The sequence below is a fragment of the Mirounga leonina genome, unplaced genomic scaffold (genome assembly GCF_011800145.1).
Source record: "Mirounga leonina isolate KUSES-001 unplaced genomic scaffold, KU_Mleo_1.0 Mir_168, whole genome shotgun sequence".
Taxonomy (NCBI): domain Eukaryota; kingdom Metazoa; phylum Chordata; class Mammalia; order Carnivora; family Phocidae; genus Mirounga; species Mirounga leonina.
Window position 1 is genome coordinate 3,188,731 of NW_023270426.1, and position 23,828 is coordinate 3,212,558.

The following is a 23,828-nucleotide window of genomic DNA, read 5'->3' on the forward strand; positions in this document are numbered from 1 at the left end:
AATACCTATGTCAAACTTCAATAGACAGTTCTGTTTCCCACATGCAAAAAATGTATCCTCTCCCCAGGAATGTTCTAGAAGGCAGGTAGGTCTTCAGCACGACTTTAGCATTTGGTGTTGTCCTGGAACGAATGCTTTGGCATAGAAAAACTTCCTTTTCAGAGTCAATCGGTTATTGACTGGCACCCTTCAGATCAGGGGAAATTGGATATTTCAGAAGGTTTCTACCTTTACTGTACATAATTAAATAGGTAGCCCTGTGTAGCAGTTGGATTTACATATTTTTTTATACCAGAGCTATCAAAGTTGGTGGCAACCCAGCCTTTGTCTTTACTAAAAAGCATTTTTGTGTACTGGGAAAAGGCTTTGTGGGAACAGGGCTTCAACTGGCAAACAAAGCAAACGAACCCAGCGACAACCAACCAACCACGCAGAAAGAGACCAGTGGAGTTCTAAGAAGAACAGCCATTTTCCTCTGCCGCTGAGTGGCATCTGTGTGAGGTTATCTGTCATGGCGGCCGGTGGAAGATGCTGCCTTCTTAGCAGAGCTGTAGAATAGTTCTGCGTGGTGATTGGCTGGGCCATTCTGTCCCCAGGGCAGGAGGGAGGCCAGGTGCCCCATCGTAGAGAAGATGGTCCTGCCTCTTCTGCACCAGGTGCATTCACACCAAGTAGCTTATTAATTCCAGGACGGCCAGTCTGCGGCCATAGCAACATGGAATATGGACAGTGCTATGGAGGAGGAGGATAGGTACTTAGGTAGAGGCAATCTCTACCTTCTGTCTCCTTCTGGGTGATTTTGTTAGCTCTCCACCAAATTATCCCACCATTGACACCAGAGAGGAAGTCCCGGTGTTGAGTTGGTGCCCTAAGGGGCCAATGGTGTCAACATAAAAAGACAACAGTGGTATTTCTTACTTACCTCTTCCTTTCACACTTCCTTTACCTCTGTCTTCTAGGAAGGGAAGGGTGAGCAAATTCTTTACCCTTGCAGGTATAGGGCACTTCTTCTCTGTTCCCGGTCAACCCTGTGTTCTCTTAGAAGTTTCTTAAACTTCTCTTGTGATGCATGAGGCTTGAGTAGGATGAAGAAGCTATAAAAGCTGGCCTTTCATCTCTTTCTTTTTTTTTTTTCCACTGAGGCTCGCTGCCCCAGAAGTGGTAGGCTGTGTCTCAAGAAGGGAGGTCACTGAATTTGGCTTTGTCTCTCCCTTTTCCTGCTTTGTTGACAGTTCCTAATAACACTGCTGGCATCAGGACTTTGCAGACGCAGGAAGGAAGAGATGTATTCTTCAGTGATGGAAAAATCTTAGAGCACAATGCCCTTAAAATAGAACGTGTGTGCCTAGCCTTTATATTGTTGTAATCACTTCTCCTGGGAAATGCTGTAGAAGGCTTTTCCCCTTTGGTGAAGCAGAGTGCTGGTGTAACCTGAGGTGTTCCCAAGAGGGCTGAGGGGGTGACGTCAGCTCACAGGTTTTTGAAACATTACTACATTTTCATGGTGATCCGTGATCCAATGGATTCCTTCTCTCCAAATCCCAGTCTCTGTACTGATCGTATGTGGGCTGACTCACCCCACGAAGCTGTGATGAGGATCAAGCCATGTCAGGGACAAGATTAAGTCTTTGAAATAAACCTTAGCCTACTGTGGAAATTCATGCTTTCACACTATGTGTGCAAAATGTTCAGTATCCACACCAGAGAACAGATACTAAGTTTGCCAAGGTCAGCCCATGTCCTTACCAACCCCATAACACGGTGAGGGCAGTTGTCATGATGAGCAGGAGAAAAGAGAGCATTGGGCTCTCACACAGATTTTCCATCATCTGGCTCATCCTAGGACACCCCCCCCCGGGAATCCCGCCTGAATTTCTTTCATGTTGGTTTCCTGGCGTTTGGTATTGTGTCCAATGTCACCTTCCTCTCTTTTTTTGGCCGAAAATCATCAATGAGAAATGCTTCTGATTTCATGGTTACCTATTTTTCCCCTTCATTAGCGTCCCCTTATTTGGACCATTATTGCAGCCCATTAGCAGGACCAATGACTTGCTCTGGGGATGATGTTAATGATTCTCAAGAGGGTCTCCTATGTGAAAGTGATTAGGAGAATAAGAAAGTTGCCGGCCACCTGAGTTTATTGTTGACGGAGCCAAAAGGAACCTCTGCGAAGTCTTGGCTTCCGTTCTTGAGGCTGTCGTTTATGACAGTTTATTTTTGACCAGAACATGCTCAGGTGGAACCCATGGTTTACCAGGAAAAGGGGCAAAAGACCTTCCAAAGGTCCACCTTCCGCGAACATGGGTTCTGACCTCTGTGACGTTTTGGGTATTAGACCCAAGAGGAAAAAGCCTTGTGATAGGCATTTGTGTGCACATGTGTGTGCAGACGTGTTTGCAGAGGGGAATGGGGGGAGCTCCCCACGACTCAGCTGCCTCTCTTGATTTGCTCAAATTTCATTTCCATTTGCTAGAGGGACATCTGCACATTTTTCTGCCCAGCCACATTTAATGCACATAGTGCAGCCCAACCCTCTGTGGAGGTCAACCGCCCCCCACCTCCAGGCATCCCCGGGGTGGGGGGGGGCGGTTAGAGCTAAGGATACACAATACTCTAAATGGAATATTGAAGATCCCCATCTGTCTGGCAGTCCCGATCAATAAATGTGAGCCCTTCTTTCCCAATTCTGTGCAAGAGACACGTCACCACCTGGGTTTAAGACCGGCGTGAGATGGGGGTTTCTAAGGGTTACTGAGCGCAGGCTGTCACAGTGCTCAGCCAGGACGAGGATTATGCTCTTAATCATGTTATTCTGTTACGGTCCCCTCGCCCCTTTCCCTCAAGCAAAAACATGCCAGGGCCGGACATGGTTAGGTGCCCTTTAAGATACCTCTATGCTAACTTGCCGAATGACTTTTTTTCGAAGGAGCCTTTGTTCTGGGCAGTGCGGTTCTGGGGCCACACTTTGTGGCTGAATTATAAGGCTGAACAACGAGACCTGTTTGGGTTCACTTGACGCGGCACTTAAGGAACCTGGCAGGTCTCAGACGCAGGCTGCGGCCCCCTAGAACGCCTAGCCCGTTGGCTGTATTGGGACAGCCCCTCCTTAGGGCCGACAGTCTGAAACCCCCCTGCAGAAACTGCTCAGCCCGCAGCCAGCAAGCAAACACAACAATGAAAAAGCTGCGTTATCTGAGGCACTTTTTGAGTCTCAGCGAGGACATCCCGGGGGCCCCAGCAAAAATGCCGGGCGCACCTGTTCAGTTCTCGTCACCCCTTCACCAGACTGGAACAAAGCTGACTGCTGCAAGATCCGCCAAATCGGGGATCAGGTTGCGAGGCAGGGATTGTCGGGCTTCCCACCGGTCTGATTCTTGCTCCAGCCCCCACCCCCCTCGACTTAGCCCAGACGAAGGCATTTGGGATGCCCCACTGGGTAAGGGGGACGCATGCACTAAGGGCTGCAGGCGTGTGGGGGGTGTTGGGAGGGTGGGTGTGGGTGTGGTGAGGTCTTCCTGGCTAGTCCTGCTCTAATGTTATAAATGAATGGGGGTAAGAGGCAATGAATTTGTTCTTGGAAGAGCTGCTCCACCACCAGCTCTGCGATCATGGGCAAATCCCTTCATTCAACGGATCTCAGCTTCCCCATTTTTTTAAGAAATAAATTCAGACGAGCTGTTGCCCATTCTTTCAGTTTTATATTTGGCTAGAGCCGGGCAGGGCACGCCTGTGGGTCACACAAGGAGAAGGAAGATCTTCGGTCTGGCAAAGGGGGGATGGTCACAGAGCTGATTCGGTTCTGTTTCCTAAAGAATCCGAAGTCAGACAAGGAGTTTTTGCTTGCGGTGTTTCTACCTACTTGGCATGCCGTTTGGCACATTGCCCCGTGGCCCACGGCCTTTCTCGGGACCAATCCATTTTCCACGTTGCTGCCAGGTAGCTTTCTAAAGCACAAACACATGTGTCTGCTTCTTCATCTACTCCAAAGGCTCTCCACTGCCCATCGGCTAAAATCCTAGCACACGGTAACCAGGTCCCTCTTGGTCTCCCCTTTCCCAGCCTTGCTTCCAGCAGGTTCTCTCACAGCCCCTGCTCAAGGCCCGATAAACCTTTTGTCTCCCAATCACAGCGCACCTGGTGACTTCGTACACGTCATCCCTTGTGCCTGGTCTAGCTGCCCAGAGAGCTCATTCCCTAAAGAACCAGCTCAGGGGCGCCTGGGTGCCTCAGTCGGTTGAGGGTCTGACTCTTGATTTGGGTTCAGGTCATGGTCTCAGGGTCCTGGGATCGAGCCCCATGTGGGGCTCTGCACTCAGCGTGGAGTCTGCTTCAGGATTCTCTTTCCCTCCGCCCCCCTCCCTAGGCTCATGCGCTCTCTCTCATAAATAAATAAATAAATCTTAAAAAAAACAAAACAAAACCCAAAACAACAGAACCAGCTCAAATGTAGTCTTGTGCCCCCAACCTCTGGGCCACTCCCTCAGCACTTTTTCCTACCTCCTGGTGGCCATTACAGAGAACCTGCCCATCTCTCCTTAAAAGTGAGGAGCCAAGAACCATATTCCAGTCAACTTTGTGCCTGACACGCCTGGCCCTCGGGGTGGGATTCACATGTAACTGGAAATACCCAAAGGTAACTGGATCACTATAGGTGTGACCTGGGGCCCAACCCGTAGCTTCCCACATGCAAACTGACCTGAAACACTTCAAAAAAAAAAAAAAAATGACTTGAGGAGGTCAAAAGTAAAATACTGTAGCTGAGGGCTTATTTAAATAACTGTTTTAAAAATACTCCAGAGGGGAAAACCTTATCTAGGCATTTCGCAAAGCTAGTCTGCAAAATAACAGGGCTGCATCCCAATATACCTCCAACCGTGTGTTCTTCGGGGTTACAAGAGAGAAATGCTAACAAGGAGTAAAATCAGCACCCTCCATCTTATTAATATGTAAAAAGGCTGAAGTCACATCTGTGCAAGGATCTATTTTTAGTGGACCCTACATACTAAAATCCTAGCCTTGATCTCTTAAACTATCAAGCCTACCATAAATGTTTGATGATGAACAAGCCCATAAAAAGAAAATGCATAAAATGAATAGAGGGAGTCAGTGCGTGCCCTGCCTTTTAATTACTGGTGACTTCTGCTATAACCCCACCCCAGGCTGGGTGCGGGCAGAGAAAACACATCAATAATTTGGGGGGTAGGTGGGCAGGGTGTGAGTACTGCAAACAAACGGGGTCTAACCACATTGTTATTTATGCTCTGGAAACCAGACAGAGATGGGGAAAGAGTAGAATCCAACCCCCAAAAGGGTGGGGTTCAAAAGGGAAAAAAGTAAGAGATAAATAAAAGCATTCAGGACACAAACGATAATGTAGAACAGTCTTGTTTTATTACTTTTAAGTAATAAAGAGCCTTTTCCTTGCTTTTTTTTTTGTCTTCCCCCCCCCCTTTTTTTCTTTTCTTTTTTCTGTTTTACAACATACATTAAGTCATGAATCAGATGTTAGGGGATGTGGAGATGGAAGGAAAGTTGGTGACATCACAATATTTTTACAACTTTACAACAAATATAAATCTGAGTTTGTTGCATCTACCAGTGTCTAGTAAGGGTGGAAAGCAAAGGCACACTCAGGTTTATGGACCCTCCCCCCACACACAGTGGGGAAAAAAAAAAAAGAAAAGGGAAAAAAATACTTAAATGCAAACAACCAGCTCAATACATATGGGCATTTTAGGGAGAACACCACAAGTGATGAGTTGTTGGGAGGTGGGGATGTGGGACGGAAGTTTTGACAGAGGTCTCTGTAACACAGCTGAGGTACCCATGGGGACACGAGAGCGGGGGCTCCCTTGTCAATACTCTTAGGGGTCAAGCTTCGGGGACGAGGGAAAAAACAATGATCTCCGTTTCTAGAAAAGACTTTGCGGTTTCAGGGTATAGAGTTCATGGGGTGTGAACGTTGATTCTGCTAACAAAACAGAATAAAAACATAACACAAAACAACAGAAGCCCACCCCGAAAGACAGCAAACCTGCGAGGGATGTTTGCAGGAACACAAAGCTAATGCATGAGTCCTCGAGACACACCTAGGTCTCACTCTGATTACGCAGGTACCACTTTTTCATCAGCCAACTCAAAATTGTCCCCAGTAGTCTTTCTTTGAAAGTTTTTTTTTTTTTTTTTAAGACAAGACCAAACCCAGAAGATCAAACTGGAAATAAAAAGAGACAGAGGCCACCAAATATACTGTTTGAAAACACAACAACCCCAAACAATGCTCACTGTTTATATTACGTTGACAGTTCTTTTGTTCATGATAGAGTAAACAATAGTCCCCTCTATGTGCTTGAGCTAATGAGAACCAAGGGGGGAAAACACACCCCCACCCCGCCCCGTACAAACAAGAACAACAAATGGTTGAAGAAATTTGTTAAAAAATTAAAAAATCTTCTGCCCCAGTCAATGTTTTTGCAGCATCCATTGTGGTTGGCTTTGTACTTGGAGTTACTCATCCATCACAGCAGGGACCAGCCTGCCTGCATCTACTTCCACGTCATTTCTTTGTGTGCAGGGCACGTGCATGCTGAGCCCATGGCTTGGAGACACCTCCCAGGTGCCTGGCAACCTCACACAGCGTGTTCTCCAGCCGGTGGATCCAGCGGAAAAGAGGGCTGGGACGTTAGTCCCTTCTCTGCTGGCCAATGAGGATATCACCATGTTGAAATGATCTGAGAATACCAGGGAAGCAGGCAGCTCTGGAGGGAGAATGGGTATTGCCATCCTCAACACCGGTGTCCATGCTTGGTAGCATGGCCAAAGGGCGGTCGGAGTTGGCACGACTAGAAGGAAGTGAATCGGAGGGCGTGCTGGCTGCCTAGCTCTCCTGGGGGGGCAGGCTTATAACCACCACCACTGCATTCTTCTTCCATCTGCTAGATGCTAATCTTCCAGAGGGCTGGAGTGGGGGTGGGGGGAGGGAGGGTCAAATAAATAGCTGCATTTATTTCAAAAGGCCGGGGGGGGGGGGGGGAAGTTTATCATAACGACAGTTTACAAGTGTACACAACTCAGGGTGTAAGGCACAAATTTACATGTGGAAAAGAGGCTATTCACAGATGTAACCCCACGAAAAACCCGTGTGAGCAAACCATTAATTTATGCAAGGTAGCAGCCAGCATATTAATTAGTTCACGCCTTTAGTGGATTTTGTTTGCTGTCTCACATGCAAGGTGAAATGAGATGGGTATCACAAGCTGGTGCCTTCACAGAAAGTAGGAACCACTGACAACCACATTGTTGGCAGCAAATGGGACGCAGGATGTGTCATTCTAAAAGTTCCTCTCCCGGTTGCTTTAGAAATTAGGATCTGGAAGGACTTTTAAACTAATTAATTTTTTTGCATGTTATAGGGCCAGAGACCTGACCAGCAAATTAACTGGTTGATTTAAATAAATATTTCTCTCTGCACGTTTTCTTTTAGCTAGAGATCAGACAGTCCAAACACAAAGCTCAGAATTGCAGCTCCAACTTATTTACTCAGTGAATTTATTGTAAAAATAAACTCAATTATTCCAGTTAATGGATTTCACGTTAAATAGTTTAACTTTCCAGGGGCTTTCTGAAGAGCTGTTCATAGGTTGGTATGTGGAAGAGTCCTTTCCTTAAGGAAAAAAAGGGTGAACAATAAATAAAGCGTTACTTGCGTTAACGGTCACGTTATTTCATTAAAAGAGAGGAGCAGAAATCTATGACGTAGTTGCCCAACATGGCATTCATCTGCTAATAACAGAAAGCGGTAACACTGGTGGGCATTTCACAGTATCTGCGCATAGTAAACTTCTGCCATTGTTAAAGTTCTGAGTTAGAATTATCAATGAATTCTTTATTTTTTTGTCTTTTTAATTTTCATGATTTTTAAAAATGCATCTGTGTTTTGCAGGTGGAACGCCAGCCCTGTTAGCAGGCGCGCGGTGCAGTCACGGACAACACGTTGCAGTCATCGCTCACCTGCGGGTGCGGGCGCGGGCGCGGGGGCGGGCGCGGGCGCGGGTGGGGGAGGCGAGCGCGCGCGCGTGCGGGGGCGCGCGCGCATGCGTGGGAAGGTGGGCGGGTGTGTGCTTTTGGCTCAGGTTTGCGATGGTAATTTAAGTCCCGTGAGTCCGGCCTGCTGCGCGCTGTGAGGGGGGAGTGCAGTCAGAGAATGGAGGTGAGTCCCGCGTCGCAAACCTTCACCCAACCACGTGGCCCAGGCTTCCAGAGTCCCCTGCGCCCCCGAGGGGCGCACCCAGCGTCCTCCGCTCCGCCGCGGCCGTCTTGGTCTGGTGGGTACGCAGGCAGCGGAGGGCCTCGCCGAGCTGGGCGCGCGCCCGGCCTCTCCTGCTGGTTCGACACCTGCCCCCTCCCCCTGGGATTATGTACACGCGTCACTGGGCTTCATGGATGTGGAAAGCGGGGCAAAGGAGGGTTTGGGGGGTACGTCCGGCTTTAGCGAGGGTGTGCGCTTCAGCCCCGACCTCGTCAGCGAGTTGTAGGCGCTGAGGCTGGGCTGCCGCGAAACAGTCACGGCCTGGCCCGAGGGCTGCGCGCCGTGCACCTGGATCGAGTCCACCCTCTGCGGGGCGGGGGGCGGGTTGTCTCCCCGGCCAAAGCTCTGGTTTCTGGACAGGTGGGAGGAATTGGAGCAGTTAGTATTGTTTCTTCTGAGAGTGGTGGCCTGGTGGCTCCTCGTGAGCGAGTTCGTGGGGTAGCTCCTCTTATAGTCGAGGCCGTAGGAGGAGGAGTGGTGCATTTCCAGCCGCTTGCTCAGGCCGTTCTGAGACAGGGAGGCTCCCGGAGGGCCCAGGGAGGCCTCCCGCTGGGGGACTTTGGGGGGCAGGCTGTCCAGGTTCTCCCCCAGGTTCACCCCGTGGTTGGGACTCTTGCTGCTGAGATGCTCCTTGATGGTCTTATACTCCAGGGTGGCCGCCTGGTCCTCCAGCGCCATCTGGGCCACCTCGCTCATTTTGGGCTGGTCCACGTACTCGTGCTGGTAGCCTTGCTGCGTGATGGGCAGGACCACCACGCTGGGGATGTGGCTGGGGGAGGCCCGCAGGGGCAGGTCCGTGGGGATCACAGGGGAGCCCATGGGGGGCATGTCCTTGGTGCAGGCGTTGATGAGGTTCTGGTTCCTCTCCCACTCGCGGCTGCCGCGGCTGGGCTTCCGCTTCTGCTGCAGCGTCGGGGTGGACTCCGGGGTGGGCAGGGCCGCCAGGTCTAAGTGGTGCTGATCGGCCTTGATGAGCATCTTGGCCGTGTTGCCGGGCGTGGGGAGCTTGCCGTTGTGCATGAGTGGTGTGAGGATGGCCTCCGGCTTCGGGTCTTTGGACTGGGTGTCCCCAAAGAGACCGCTGAGCTTGGTGACGCTGCTCATGGAGCCCCGGCGCGAGTGGGGGAGCTCCTTCTCTTTGCGGTGCGCGGCGGACACGTCTTTGCGCCTGTGGTCGCAGACGCAATAGACGATGATGCCAGAGAACACGGCCCCCATGACGAAAGCCAGAATGACCGCAATGGCCAGGAGGGTGACAGGGACGAGCTGGTCATGGCCTTTGAGGTAACTTTCCCGAATCACTCCTGCAATAGACATCGCACACGGTGTTAAGAAATGAGAGCGCGCCGCGGGGCTTATTTTTGTTTGGCGTTCGCCCCGTTAATTAATAACAGTAATAAGTGACGATAGCACCTCTGCATAACTTGTCTCGGGGCGGCAGCTTGCCAAACATGAACTAATTAATCCTCTCCAAGCCGCCCCCACCCCCCGTGAAATATGTAAATAGACTTCATTTGCTGCCTTCTTTGTGTTCTGGAAAAGTGCTTTTCCCCCCTCTCTCAAGTATATGCTCTTTCTGCTTGCTTCAGTCTGTGGAGTAGGACACTTCTTCATTTCCAAAATTTATCCCTCCCCGCCCCCCTCCTTCATCTTTTCTCAGGCTTCCCCTCAGAAAATTGGGATAACAGAGGTACTTTGAGTCCGGAGGGGAAGAGGCAACAATTTTATGCCCGTTAAACGAACGAATGGCACAACGCTCCACGGTTCCAGGGTCTTCTCTGATGACTTCTTTGTGGGCACCATGGCCTCTATCTGGAGAAAAAGCTATGTGTGCATTTCAGGCAACTGGAGGAAGACCTCGTGTGTCATTTGCGGTGAAAGAAAATAGCTAAAGCTCGCATTACAAATGTTTATGCTGATTTTGTATCATCCTTCCAAAAAAAAAAAAAAAAAAAGCAATGCGCACTCAATTTCAGGTAAATATGCTGAATATTTGAACGAAGCTCTTCCCTTACTTGAACTGAATGAGTATTTAGAAAAAAAGACCATCTGGGGCCCTGGAGTGGGTTTGAAGAGTGTCGGGTCTCATTATTAGGGCTAGAGTTTGCTGTCACGGTGAGATTCTTCAGCAGAGCTAATCTCTTCAATTTAATAAAAATTATGTGACTACACCCGTCAATAATCTTACACTACATTAACCGAGATGCTGTTTCTGAAGAAAGTTGCCTTCCCTGTTCCTGCCTCATCAGCCACCAAGCTGAGAGACTCTAATCAAATGCAAACACTGAGGCTTTTATTTTTTAATACCAAGTGAGAATACACATCACAATTGTCAGATCTTAAGTGCTTGATGCGGTAGCTAAAAAATAAAATCTCAAATACCTCAATTCCTGCCTCTGGAGGGTGAAAGAACATGAATACATTAGAGGCACTGCATGGGCTGAGGAAATGTAAACATTGTTCCTATTATGGAAATGATAGTAAGACAGAAAATGTACCTTCTCTGGTCTCAGGAGACACATTTTTCATTTGGTAAATCAACTCTTTCTGGAATATGCTTAATGTATTTTACTGGCAGATTTCACTGGCACAGAATTAGAATGAAATGAAATAAAAACTTGTACCCCTTCCTAAGCCCACAACATGCAGCCCTTCACCTTCTGCTGAAATGCTTCGTATGTCACAGTTGAGACCCTGAAGAAATGCAGCTTTGTCATGGGGTCTTTCTGCTAAAATATTTTGACTAGGGAAGCAATGGTTTTAAAACTCAGAAACCTCTGCCTGTGGAAGAGAACATTCTCGTTCTCTTTTCTGTCTAAACATTCCTCCTCCCCTTAACTTGTGACATCACAGTTGGTTGCTGTGGAAATGATTGTCCTGTGACAAAGGATTGTGACTTCAGGGGGAATAAACAGAAGCAGCAAATATCTCTTGAGAAACAAAGATTCTGTGATTAAAAAAGTGCCCTTGGTAATGAAGGGCACGGCGGGCGATTTCACCCCGGGAGAAAGAGTATTAAGATGGCAAGACCCTGAATAATTTCCAAATGTGACACTTCTCAAATATTTCCAGATTTATCTTCCTGAACTTTTAAGGGATAGAAATGGAGAAGCAAAAAAACAGCAGGAAATGCGGCTGTAACTCACACCTTTTATAATGTGGAGCTCCCGAAACCATGAGGTGTCTTGCTGGATCCAAATAGGTTTTAATACCTAGTCACCAAGGAACTGTGCAAATGAAAAGTTCTTCCTTAAATTTGCATTTCCTTGTTGTAATGCTAAAATAGCAACGGATTTTCTTTCAGTTTTGATTGTGTTTGGGGTTCTATTGAAGATCATTTTTAACCACCTACGTACAGTGGCACAAAAATGTGCACCTGTGAATAAAAAGGGTTTAATTTCCCTCACTGACTTGGCGATCTCAGTGGAATCTAACCACAGGGGAGACCTCACCGAGGTGTGTGTGGGGGGGGCATACCAGGTAGATTTTTCATGGCAGTGGGTATTTCATGGATCCCCTCCTGGCAATCATATTCATGGGGGCTGTGTCTTCCCAATAAATGCATCCTTATAATAATAGGTAGTTATCTATAATTGACTTTGGTATTTTATAATTGAAATTGACCTCTCAGCTTAAGAGGAACAGGGAAAGAAGGCAGCTAAAGTAGTCCATTTGTTTCATTCATTGTTTAATTGGGAAAACTGCAAAAATTTCAAGTTTATTCATGACTTTTTTCCTTATAGCTATTCTTTCATGTCTGAAGGTCCTTGACTATTTTAATCTCATGGAAACCATTTGCTCTTTCACTGGGTAAAACTTTTTTAGGGGATGACATTTGAGTTCAGGTTTTTGGCTGTTAACAAATCAAATAGGGTATGACCTTTGAGAAAAATGGTGTCCCAAACAGCCCCCCCCAATCTCCTTTTGTTATGTAAATAGTGCCCTTAAAAGCCTGCCTCTCTTCAGTTTTGAGATATCTTCCCCAAGCAGGTGCCCTTCCCTCATCTGCTTGTGCAAATTCGGAAATCCCAGGTACACATTTAGAAACAGATCAGAGATTAAGTTGAAAGCACAAGTCAGGAAGGTAAGAAGTTATAAGTCATTTTTGGAAAATCCCTTCCAAACTTAAAGCTTTCTGCTTATATCATGAAAAGGGCAAAGGGGCATTTATGGAAATGATTAAATCAACTCTGTGACATTGGTCACTGTGAAGGATTGAACACAGTGGTCTTGTGGGGGCTGGTATAAGCAGCACTAGAGATCTCCAGAGGCCTGGGGTCTTAGGCTCCCACTTACTGCTGGGTGACCTTTTGGCCCATCTCTGGGCCTCAGTTTATTTTCATTTGCGATGTGGGGTTAATACACTTAATGCCTTACTGGGTTCTTGCAAGAATTAAATGAAGTAACAAATAAGAAAGAACTTAAATGCTGTAGTTTGCTGGACAAGTCTATAGGTCAAAAGAAGCCACCAAGGAGATGTGGTGGGCTCGCAGCTCACCGAGGGCTTCAGAGTAACAGTCACAGCCTCTCCATTTGGTTCCATTTGCTCTGGGTCTCCCGGGGGAGTGGGGCAGACCTGTTCTTCCCAGCAATGTCCAAATGTTGCCAAAGGGATATGTTGAGGCAACTAAGGGAACACGTACCTCTGTCCCAGGATTGCCTATAGGTCCTGCACTTTGAAATAAGTAAAACAACAAAAGCAGGAAATGTTGAGCAAAATGCAGCGATTGTAGTTAGACTCCTAGTGGAGTAAAAATCCTGCATTCAGCTCCTCAAGAGCGGGGACCTTATTTTATATGCATTTATAACCCTCATCATCACCAGGGCTCCTTAGTTGGGCACTTAATAAATGATTACCAGATAGCTGGTTTTGCAATACATTGCAGAGACACTTTTAAGTGGGCCTCTAAACTTGGTGGGACATTTTTGCAGTGACCATAACCTTCTGAAGTTACAGAACCAAAATATATCTCCATCCATAGAACAGAATGTAATCATACTAACATCCATTAGACAAATCGATAAAGGTGCTCAGTATATGTTTAAAATAATAAGAGAAACTGTATCAAAAATGAAAAATTCATTCTGGGATAATTCCAAAAGAGATGATGAGGGTAGATAGGTTATTTGTAACAACTGGCTAGCCCCGTGGAATTGAATATTTTGAAATAAATACAACTCTGCCAAGGGAGCTGGTTGAACGTCATTGCTTCAGATGTTGCATGGAACCCTGGGGAAGTGGAGGGACTTTTGGAGGGTGTCATACTCCCTCTCCAGGTATCCCCCTGGCGCCCCCCCCCCCCCCCGCCAGACCAGTAAGAGTTGGCTTCTCTATCCTGGGGCCCTGAAATGTCTTCCTCTACCAACCCCTGGGCCTTCTGCTCTCACCAGCTGAAAATGGGGCATTGTAATGAAAACAGTATCTGAAACATCCTTTGCATTGATTCATTAACCACCAGCTATTTCTCACCAGTCATGAGGTGCTAAATGGTTATTCTTTCCACCTTCCTATTGCAGGAAGCAAGGCACACAATGGCTTAGAGATTTCTCTGAAATCATGCCTTAAATTGGCAGAACTGAGAAAGAATAGAATCTTCACTTTTTTTTCCCCCTGAGGTGAGAGTTTTCAGATGCTGGAGGGATGCTAGAGGGAGGTCTCAGAGGGACAATTGGAAGCTCTTTAGAGGCTGAAGCAATGAAAAGATTATGAACAATCCTACCCCCCAGGCCCTGCAAAATGTAATTAAAATAAGAACAGTTATAAACTGTAAAGTAAGAGGAAGTCCAACACAGTTGTGAATTTTCCTATGATGATCATGTGAAGGCATTTTGAAATTTCAAACATCAAATTCTTTATTCTTTATTTAGAAAACAGAGAATGGTTTCTGGTAGCCCTGTTCTAGGATTGTCTACACTTGTCTAATCTGCATGGGAAGCCCAGCACCATGGCACAGCATGCCTCAGAAAAGATCTTCTCCTCACTCAGGGTTGGATTGTGCTGTTCCTGGTGCCTTCACTCTCATTGTCATGGCATAACAAGGTTTCAGCTCCCATCTTTGTGGGTGCCTTCAGCAAACATTTCCTGAGCACAGACCAAAGCAGTGTGCCAAGTGCTGGAGAGACAGAGGTGAAGGAGGCACAAACCCTGTCATCTGCTAGGGGAGAAGGCCCATGCTCACGCAAGAACTACTTCCAGAGTGGGGAAGCATCATGAGATGCATTGCTTCTAGCTCGGTGGATGTCAGCTGAAGCAGAGAGAAGAATCATGCAAGGAGGGAAGGAGAGTAAAAGCTGTGTTCATAATGGTGAATGGTCTGACTCCCATCTAGTCTCATGCCTAGAGCACCAGCCACTTGGCTGTACTCTCTCTCCCTTGCTCTGGGCATTCCCACAGGCTGTTCCCTGTACCGGGGATATCCCTGCTCACCCCACATTCTTCTGACCCTCTCCTTTAGGCCTCAGCTTAAAGGAGGAAGCCTTCGCCAACTTACTCCGACCAGGTTAGCTCTTCTCTGAGTGACCTGGAGATCTGCACTTCTCTATCCTAAAGTCATCACTCTTATGTTACTTCATGTTTGTTTTTCTCACTGAGATTGTTTTAGGAGGGAGATTTACCCCTAAATTCTCAGGCATGCAAGTGCTTAGTAAATAATATCTGCTAAATAAATAGTGAATGAATGCATGAGTACTTGTAGAGCGAAAATAAGAGCAAGAGCTAAACACCATTTAGAAGGCTGTGGAAAACCCTGAATGACTGAAAAAGGTGTTTAGAAGACATGTCCATTTTGGAAGTAAAGTTCTTGGTTAATTTACCTGCAATTTTACAGGTCGTCTTTCCTGAGAAAGCTGACTTTCAGCTTACTCTGCTGGATGCTGAATCCCTCATTGAAAAACAGCTGACTTCGGAGACTTAGTACCTTTGCATCAGAAGCACGGCTAGTGCACCTAAATTTACTTTCACTGTTTTTAAAATGAAAACTTTTTTTTCATCTATACTTATCCCCTGAATCCTACAGAAATAGCTGGGAGATGGCTGTCCTGTCAGAGCATGAAACGAGACAAATGCAAACACACAAAATCAGCTGCACCTGTTAAACGACATGCCAAGGAGGCGCCCTACCCACGCCCACCCCGTTACCTTGCTAAGTATAGGAGCCCCTGGCGGCCAGGACCTCGAAATGGTTAAGTGCGCACTTTCCCCTCTCACCCCTGCTCACTGGACTGCCTGTTTCTGAGCTGCTGTGATATGATGGATGTGTCTGTCTCCATAGTGAAGTAATTAATAGGCATCTGTGTAGAGCGGACCCGGTGACCACAAAGACAACAAAGCCTCTCTGTGTCCTTTAGAGAAATATGCAGAGGCAAAAAGGAGGATGGACATTTCCTTCACGGCCGAGCCAGAGCGGGTTTCTTGTTGGGCCTGAGAGCTAACAAAGATGGCAAAACACCAAGAAAAGCTCTGGAGTACGATCCCCTAAAAATAAACTCTTGATTTTCCTTTATAGTAAGACAAGCCTGCAATTTCCTTGAAATCCTCATAAGAACTTGGGTGAATGGAATCTAACAACCCAATTTTTCTTGTTTGAAAATCTTATTGCAACAAAATGCCAGGCTCCCAGCCCCGCAAGGCAGTATGAATGAATGAACTCATCATGGGCCAGGCATCATGGCTGCTAACCACAGAGGGCCGGCTGTAATCCCCGTTAAGGAGAGAAGAAAACAAATAGGGGGAAAAGAACTCCTAACTGGAGACAGTTTATCCTCAAAGCCACACCGCACCCAGTGGAGACCATACTGAAAATGCAGCGGGAACTCTGTGGTTATCTCGGCAGGAAGGAGCCCTCTTCTTGTCTTAGGGCATAATGTGAACCAGATGGCTTAAGAATAAACTGATGAGCCTGCAGCCGTGGAAATGGGCTCAGAGTTTATAACTCAAACTTTCCTTTTCCTTTTTTTTTTTTTTTTTTTTTTAACCCCCCTGGCAGGCTGAAGATTAGGTGCCGGGAGGAGCTGTGGTCCTCAGGATTTATCAAGTCAATGGCTGACCAGGGTAGAGGCAGCTTCCCTCAGTTGAGAAGCTAAATTAAAGCCCACATATTGAAATAGTGCTTACTGTGGTTGTCTGTGGATGAATCCACTTCCAGTTCTGTCACCTTTGAAATCGATGCATTTTTTTTTCTTGTTGTTGGGATGCCATCACAGGCCGAAAAGGGGAGAACGAGCATGAAATTCATTCTGTTTCACATTTTTTAGAGGAGAAACAGCTTAATTTCCCCCTTGTGCCAGGGGGAGTCCTCAGATCTCTGAGGTTTCCCACTTGGCTCTGCCCGTGGAGGGCTACACCATTGCATGGATTGAGGTCTTGACTGGGCATCATGATAAGATGATTTTTAAAAGCCATGCCCTGAAATGTGGGGCTGTGGCTGCATGTGTTAGAACTGTCACTCTCTTTGTAAAGGTAATGATTATTTCAGATGGGCAAAGTTTTAGCAGAATTTATGTAGTTTACTTTCCTTCTTTTTGAGGTTTTCTTTCTAATAAGACTGGAAGCCCAACATCTAAGCAATTTCTGAAACCAGACAAAGCATTTCTGTTCTCCAACTTCCTAGTCCCATTGTCTTGCTTTGCTCTCTCACAAGGCATCAAAGCTACAAAATGGTGAAGTGGATCTCCAACTAAAATTTCACTAATATTGTGAAATTCAGGTGATTCTTTGAATCGTTTGCAGTGCTTTGACTTTTTTCTCTACAAAGCAAAGATAAATACGAGGAAGCAGGTCTGTTTGAATACTAAAGCTGCCAACTTAAACTTGCTGGAAATATAGTTCTTGGGATCTGGATTATAGATGAGGCTGGGTGTTAACTGGTTAAGAACATAAACCTGGAGGTCATAAAGACCTGGCTTTGAGTTTTGGCTTTATAACTAACTAGCTTTGTGACCTTTGGCAAGTCAGTTTCTCTGAGCATCAGTACTATTGATTAGGAGACGAGTGTTGTTGGAAGGATTTAATAGGTTAAATAAATGAATGCATGTAAAGCACTTGGCATTGTGCAGGACATTTGTTAATGCCCAATTGATAATGTAATAGAAGGGGCGCCTGGGTGGCTCAGTCGGTTAAGCCTCTGCCTTTGGCTCAGGTCATGACCCCAGGGTCTTGGAATCGAGTCCCGCATTGGGCTCCCTGCTCCTGAATCTGCAGGGAGTCTGCTTCTCCTTCTGCCTCTGTCTCTCTCATGAATAAATGAATAAAATCTTAAAAATAATGTAATAGTATTTCTAGAATTTCTGACAAGTTACCTGCCTTGTACAGGGTCCAAGATAGACTCTTTGAATGAATACTTTGTTAAGGTTTGCCTGTGTCAGCCAAGAGTAGAAAAGTAAAGATTTAAATGTAAAACAAAATATTAAGAGAATGACCTGAAGTAAGATAGCCCACAGCAACTTGCAAAGTGTCTTGAATCATTGTTGCTTGGGGCGCCTGGGTGGCTCAGTCAGTTAAGCGTCTGCCTTCGGCTCAGGCCCTGATCTCAGGGTCCTGGGATTGAGCCTGTTGGGCTCCCTGCTCAGCAGGGAGTTTGCTTGTGCTCTCTCTTTCCCTCTTAAATGAATGAATGAATGAATGAATGAATAAATAAAATCTTTTAAAAATTTTAAAAAATTAAAAAAAATCATTGTGCTCAACATCAGCATCACCTGGAACTTGTTAGAAATACAAATCCTTGGGTCCTACCCAGACTTTCTGAATCAGAATCTCTGGAGTTAGGGTTCATAAATTTGTGTTTTCACAAGCCCACCAGGTGATTCTTATTTTCACTAAAACTTGAGAAATCCTGCCCTACATGACATGAACGATAGGCCAGAAATTGAATGTTGAAAGCCCAGCCTCAGATACCACCGAGGCATTGTATAGCCAGACCTTCAAAATGATTTCTAGTATAAATAAATAAATGCAGTCTTCCTTGGGGCTCAAAGTCTGAGTCTTTAGTGGGTCTTGGGTATGACAGTTCTTTACTGGAGTTACCATTTCCTGACAAAGAATACAAAATTAATGTGATTTTATTGGAAAGACAAACAAATCCCTAACACTTTCCCTTGGTACCTGACAGAAGCTTGACATACTGCCTAAAACACAGTGGCCCTGCTGTAACAGAATCAGCCCAATTTGCTAGCGCTGCAAGCTGTTGGAAAAATGCCCGCGGTTTCTTTATTTGCCCCAGCATGAAGACACGGAGGGGACTATCTGAGGCTCCCCATCTCTGTCACAGGGGCCATCAGGGAGTGGCTGGTGCTGCAGAGCCCACATACGGCCTAGGTTGGGTCAGCCCAGGCAGCACTGGGCCCCAGGGACAGAAGAAGCAGAGTCCCACTGTGACTAGAGCAGCCTCCTCGAGAGGCCCGCGTGTTATGTCACGTCACCTCGAAATCGACTCCACTCAAACAATGCACAGCCATCAGGCGACATTTGATAGTGGGTCTGGGCATCTTTCCTCCTCCTGCTTGGCCAGACAAGAGAATAAGAAACTCAGAAAGCTTTCTTTTATATTTCTGAATTGAAGGAAGGACTGGAGCTCATTCCCCAAATCCAGGTCCTGCTTTATGATCATAAAAATGCCGACCCCAACAGCGTACTGCACAGAGCTTAGTGCTTACAGATCTGCTGAGCAGAACTGAATCTGCAAATCCATAGAATTATATAAGACATTTTAAGTTACATTAAATTCCTGCTGTGTGATTCTAAACCATGCAGTGCAAGACCCATCAGCACTTAGGGTATATTTATTGCCTTAACAAATGTCAGATGATTGTGTCCAGTGTTATCTATTATTTATGAGTAACAAGAGGCTGTAGGACTGGAAATGACAAGCTTTCATATGTCCGAAAGGTTAGGCATAATGCGGATTGCTGCCCTATAAACTTCTTGACACTCTTTTCCCTCCTAATAAAGCATTGTCAGTAGTGACCGTAGTGAACTTGCATTATTTCTGTACAGTTCATGACCGCCTCTGCCTTCAGTGAAGACATGTAATTGCAGAAGCATATTTAAAAAGAACGCATCCTTTTAAAAATTAGGAAATTTAAAAGTAATTGGAGTGGGAAATGCCTATTATCCCATTAAAAAATGAATCTCTTTCCGAAGATAGTTCCCAGGCTGTAGGCTTATGAGAGCTTAAGAAATATTAATTAAAGATGACAAACCTTCACACTGCCCGTAATTAGCTTTCTGACACCGATTAAGATCCTGTCTACCGTGCACTTGATATATTTGAGTACAGCCATCTACTTTTCACTAGTTTACTTCAGGGCCTTTCTGTAATCGAAGGTGCTGGGAGATTTACAGGTGATGCAGTCTGTGTGGATCTTTTCAGGCCATACGCTTCGCGGGACTTGAACTATTACCTCGCGCGGCCTGTCTCTCCCTGGGACCGGCAGGTGAATACAGCTTTTCCGTCCTCTTTATGGTAAGGACATGAATTGTGCATTCTGAGCAACACTTGGAGCTTTCGAGGCCGTGCTCATGTATAATGTCAAGAAAAGAGAAGCCGTCCTCGGGAAATATCCCAGTTCCCACTCTTTGGCCCTTACTAGGCTCCTTTGTCTATGAACAGTACGGTTTGCAAAGTGAACCTTGTAACAGGCTTTTTTTTCTTTTTCTTTTTTTTTTAAAACTCCAGGAAGTGAGGCTATCAGAAGGAAAGCTTTGAGATAAAGCTAATATTATTTTTTCTTTTTTTAAAGATTTTATTTATTTGACAGAGAGAGACACAGCGAGAGAGGGAACACAAGCAGGGGGAGTGGGAGAGGGAGAAGCAGGCTTCCCGCCGAGCAGGGAGCCCGATGCGGGGCTCGATCCCAGGACCCTGGGACCATGACCTGAGCCGAAGGCAGGCGCTTAACGACTGAGCCACCCAGGCGCCCCGCTAATATTATTTTTTCATTATTATGCATGATCCAAAATACAAATCGATTCTCTGCAATTTTATTGTTAGGACAAAACAAGTTTTAGAGGAACACCGTAAAGTCGAACCAATTAAAGAGCAAATTTTTAACTACTCCAGATGTTCAGTTAATAAGATCATGCCTAACCTGGTCCCTGTAGTCCTTGAAAGTTCCATTAAGCTGTCAGAAAACTTCGTCACTGTGTGTGTTTTTGTGCAAAAGATAGGAGAGAATGGAAAAAAAGATTGAGGGGAAAGGGTGGCGGGGGGGGGGGCATAAAATGAATTCATGTCAAGGGTGATGTGCCTTGAAAAAGTGGCTACAGATGAAAGGTAAGAAGCACGTCTAGAACGTGAATTGATTTGTAAAATACCCTAAGGTTTAAGTTGATGATTTTAGAAGAAAAAATTCAAGTCTCCATAATCATAATTTCAGCCTTTCATTTGTTTTTTGGGGGTTTTTTTTGAGAAAATGGATGTTAGGTTAAGAAAAAGGTTTTATTTGGTATCTCTCTAAAAGAAACTTTAAATATTGGTGTGTAGATGCCTGCAGGCAGGGAGATGAAGCAGCTTCCTACATGGCTGACATTTAACTTTTTTTTTTTTCATCTACCCTTTTCACAATAATCTCATCAAGACCTTAGATAAATTCAGCAAGTTGTCAGGAGGATACAAAATTAATTAGATCAAATCTACATCTCTGGCCCACGGCTGAGAGAACAATTACAGCCTTCCACGTGGGCTGCTCAGTCCGAGCTCCTCCTGCAGAGCGCACGCTCACATCATCCGTCCGAAAGCCCGGCACCTGGCCTGCTTTCTCGGCTATTCAAATAGATTCTTCTGGTAGGTGACAGGGTGATATTAATCTAGTAAAAATACATGGTGGCACCCTGGATTATATTAGTGTTTCTTTCTCGGGCTCCCCCGATTTCAGAGTCTGATCTGGATGAAAGCTGTGCTGTGCATCCCAGTGTTTTAACTAGAAAGACAGAGAAGCCCAAAATTGGAGCTGAGCTGGTTGGCTTGGAGCTTTACCTAGGATAGAGCTCATAGCTTGGCAAGGAGCATCTACCAGGGAAATGCCAGCAGACACTTTAGATCTAAACAGATGTAAAGTTCCATTTCCCAAACTTACTGTATATATGTAACCAATAGCCTAATATTATTGAATGATCCATTTGTTACATGTCTGTCATCCTCTTGATCTCCGTCTTTCCCTCCCTCCCACGCTCCTTTCATCCCTTTTTCCCACCCATCCACTTTCCTATCCCCCACTGCCCACAGCTACAGCCCAAAGCCCTTAGCATAACTTTGAAGGCTCCAGACTACCATTTCAATCTCAGGTCTCGTTGTGGCCCTCCAAATACTCCATCACCTTAGTCATAGCACACTCTGCCTTACGCTCTGTACTCCCCTAGCCTCCTGTCCTGGTCATGTGGCTTATTTAGCTTGCAACGGCCTTTCCCCCCCTCTTATCCTTCAAGACTTTGCAAGGCCTTTCCCTCAGATCCCAGCTTGGACCTGAGTTGTGTCTCCCTCCCTCCTGTCTCAGAGCTCCACCGGCCCCTCTTTCCTACACTCCTCTTACTCAGACTTCACTCTGCCTCACTGGCTAGTCAGGAGGCCCCAGTGAAACTGATTTCCTTGACTTGAAGACTTATGTGGAATTCAGATCAGTATCCACTGTAACACTCAGTTTGTAGATAGTACCTTCTGGCTAAATGTTTGTTGAATGCATGAAGAAAGAAAGTGAGGTTGCTGTTTTGCTTTTCTTTGAGCTGGGGTTATTGTCACCATTATTAAACATATTTTCTAGTGCTTTCTGGATTCTAGTTAATCTCCTTCAAAGCCATGGAAATGAGAAATGGAAAAAAAGGGTGGCCATATAATTAAAGAAGAAAAAAAATAACAGGTTAACATAACAGTTGATAAAAACCTGAGGTTAAATAAAATTAGAACCAATAGTTTTAACCATGCCCTTGTTTTAGGAACGGTTTAATTTCTTAGCCTTTCTCACTTAAAAGTGGCATTTGAGGGGCGCCTGGGTGGCTCAGTTGGTTAAGCTCTGACTCTTGCTTTTGGCTCAGGTCTGATCACAGGGTGGTGAGATCAAGCTGCCTTGGGCTCTGTGCTCAGCAGGGAGTCTGCTTGTCCCTCTCTCTCTGCCCCTCCCACTCCTGTGCTCGAGCTCTCTCTCAAAAAGTGGCATTTGAATGCCTGCATTCAGTGATAATCTTTTAAATTACTCTATAACATTTCAAATGCATGTATAACTTCTAGTGATAATTTTCTGATATTTTTTACAGAATGAAATTTTTACTTTAATTCCTCTTCTATGGGTTATTCGAGGGTTTTCTAAGAGTTAAAGGGTAGAAGTAATCTAGAGATTAGATTTTATGTACTCACTGAAGAAATTACCAGCAGGCTTTTCCAGCACGATTGCCAGGAAGCAAGTACGCAGAACATCCAGTTAAGTTTCAACTTCAGCGGAATAATAATGTTTCAAGTATAAGTATATCTCATTGCAATCTGTGGGACATACTTACACTAAGAAGTATTCATGGCAAATTTAACTAGGAATTCTGTATTTAATCTAGTAACCTCACTCTGCCACCCCTAAATAATGTGCTTCTAATGATTCCCACAAATATTCTTTGGACCCGTCTACACTTTGGAGATTAAAATAACAGAGAGTAACAAGACTGACTCTGAACCTTTATGGGGCCAGGGTACCATAATTTACAAATTGAAATACACGTGGACTCAATTTCAAAAATCGTATCTTCATTTTCATCAGCGGCAGCAGTAGCAACTTTAGATACTGTTTGTGAACTTTGCAGTCAAATGCTCTACCACTGAGCTATACCCCCTGTTTGTGAACTTTGAAGGATCGCTTTCCTCTAACACTCAAAACAGAAATAAGTAGGGGCACCTGGGTGGCTCAGTTGGATAAGCCGCTGTCTTCGACTCGGGTCATGATCCCGGGGTCCTGGGATCGAGTCCCGCATCGGGCTCCCTGCTCGGCGGGGAGTCTGCTTCTCCCTCTGACCCTCCTCCCTCTCATGCTCTCTGTCTCTCATTCTCTCTCTCTCTCTCAAATAAATAAATAAAATCTTAAAAAAAAAAAAAAAAAAAAAGAGGGCGCCTGGGTGGCTCAGTCGGTTGAGCGACTGCTTTCGGCTCAGGTCATGATCCTGGAGTCGCGGGATCGAGTCCCGCATCGGGCTCCCTGCTCTGCGGGGAGCCTGCTTCTCCCTCTCCCTCTGCCTGCCTCTCTGCCTACTTGTTCTCTCTCTCTGTCAAATAAATAAATAAAATCTTAAAAAACAAAACAAAACAAAAAAACAGAAATAAGTGAACTGAATTAATTCGGAAGGGTGGTTGGAACAACAGCAGTCAGTCCCGGTCTCTTTAGTGTTCCTGGGCTCCGCGCATGCCCACTCCTACCTGTCCAGTCGGGGGGTGGGGGGGATTGTGGGGTGGGAGGTGCAGCCTCTTGCCCCGCCCACTGGCAGCCTCCTGCCCCGCCCACTGGCAGCCTCCTGCCCCGCCCACTGGCAGCCTCCTGCCCCGCCCACTGGCAG

The 23,828-nt window shown here is 46.0% G+C and overlaps 1 protein-coding gene across 3 annotated transcripts in view; it reads right to left on the minus strand.

The window, feature by feature from the left end:
- Positions 1-8,035: 8,035 nt before the first annotated feature.
- Positions 8,036-23,828, minus strand: part of SEMA6A (semaphorin 6A) — a 126,686-nt gene continuing 110,893 nt past the window's right edge. For 2 of the 3 annotated variants that reach the window (XM_035013965.1, XM_035013962.1), the window contains one exon: positions 8,036-9,612. In XM_035013965.1, coding sequence (XP_034869856.1) covers positions 8,414-9,612 — 1,199 coding nt within the window. In that variant the 3' untranslated portion in view covers positions 8,036-8,413. The remainder of the gene's footprint in view (positions 9,613-23,828) is intronic. The other variant, XM_035013964.1, reaches the window with a different exon arrangement.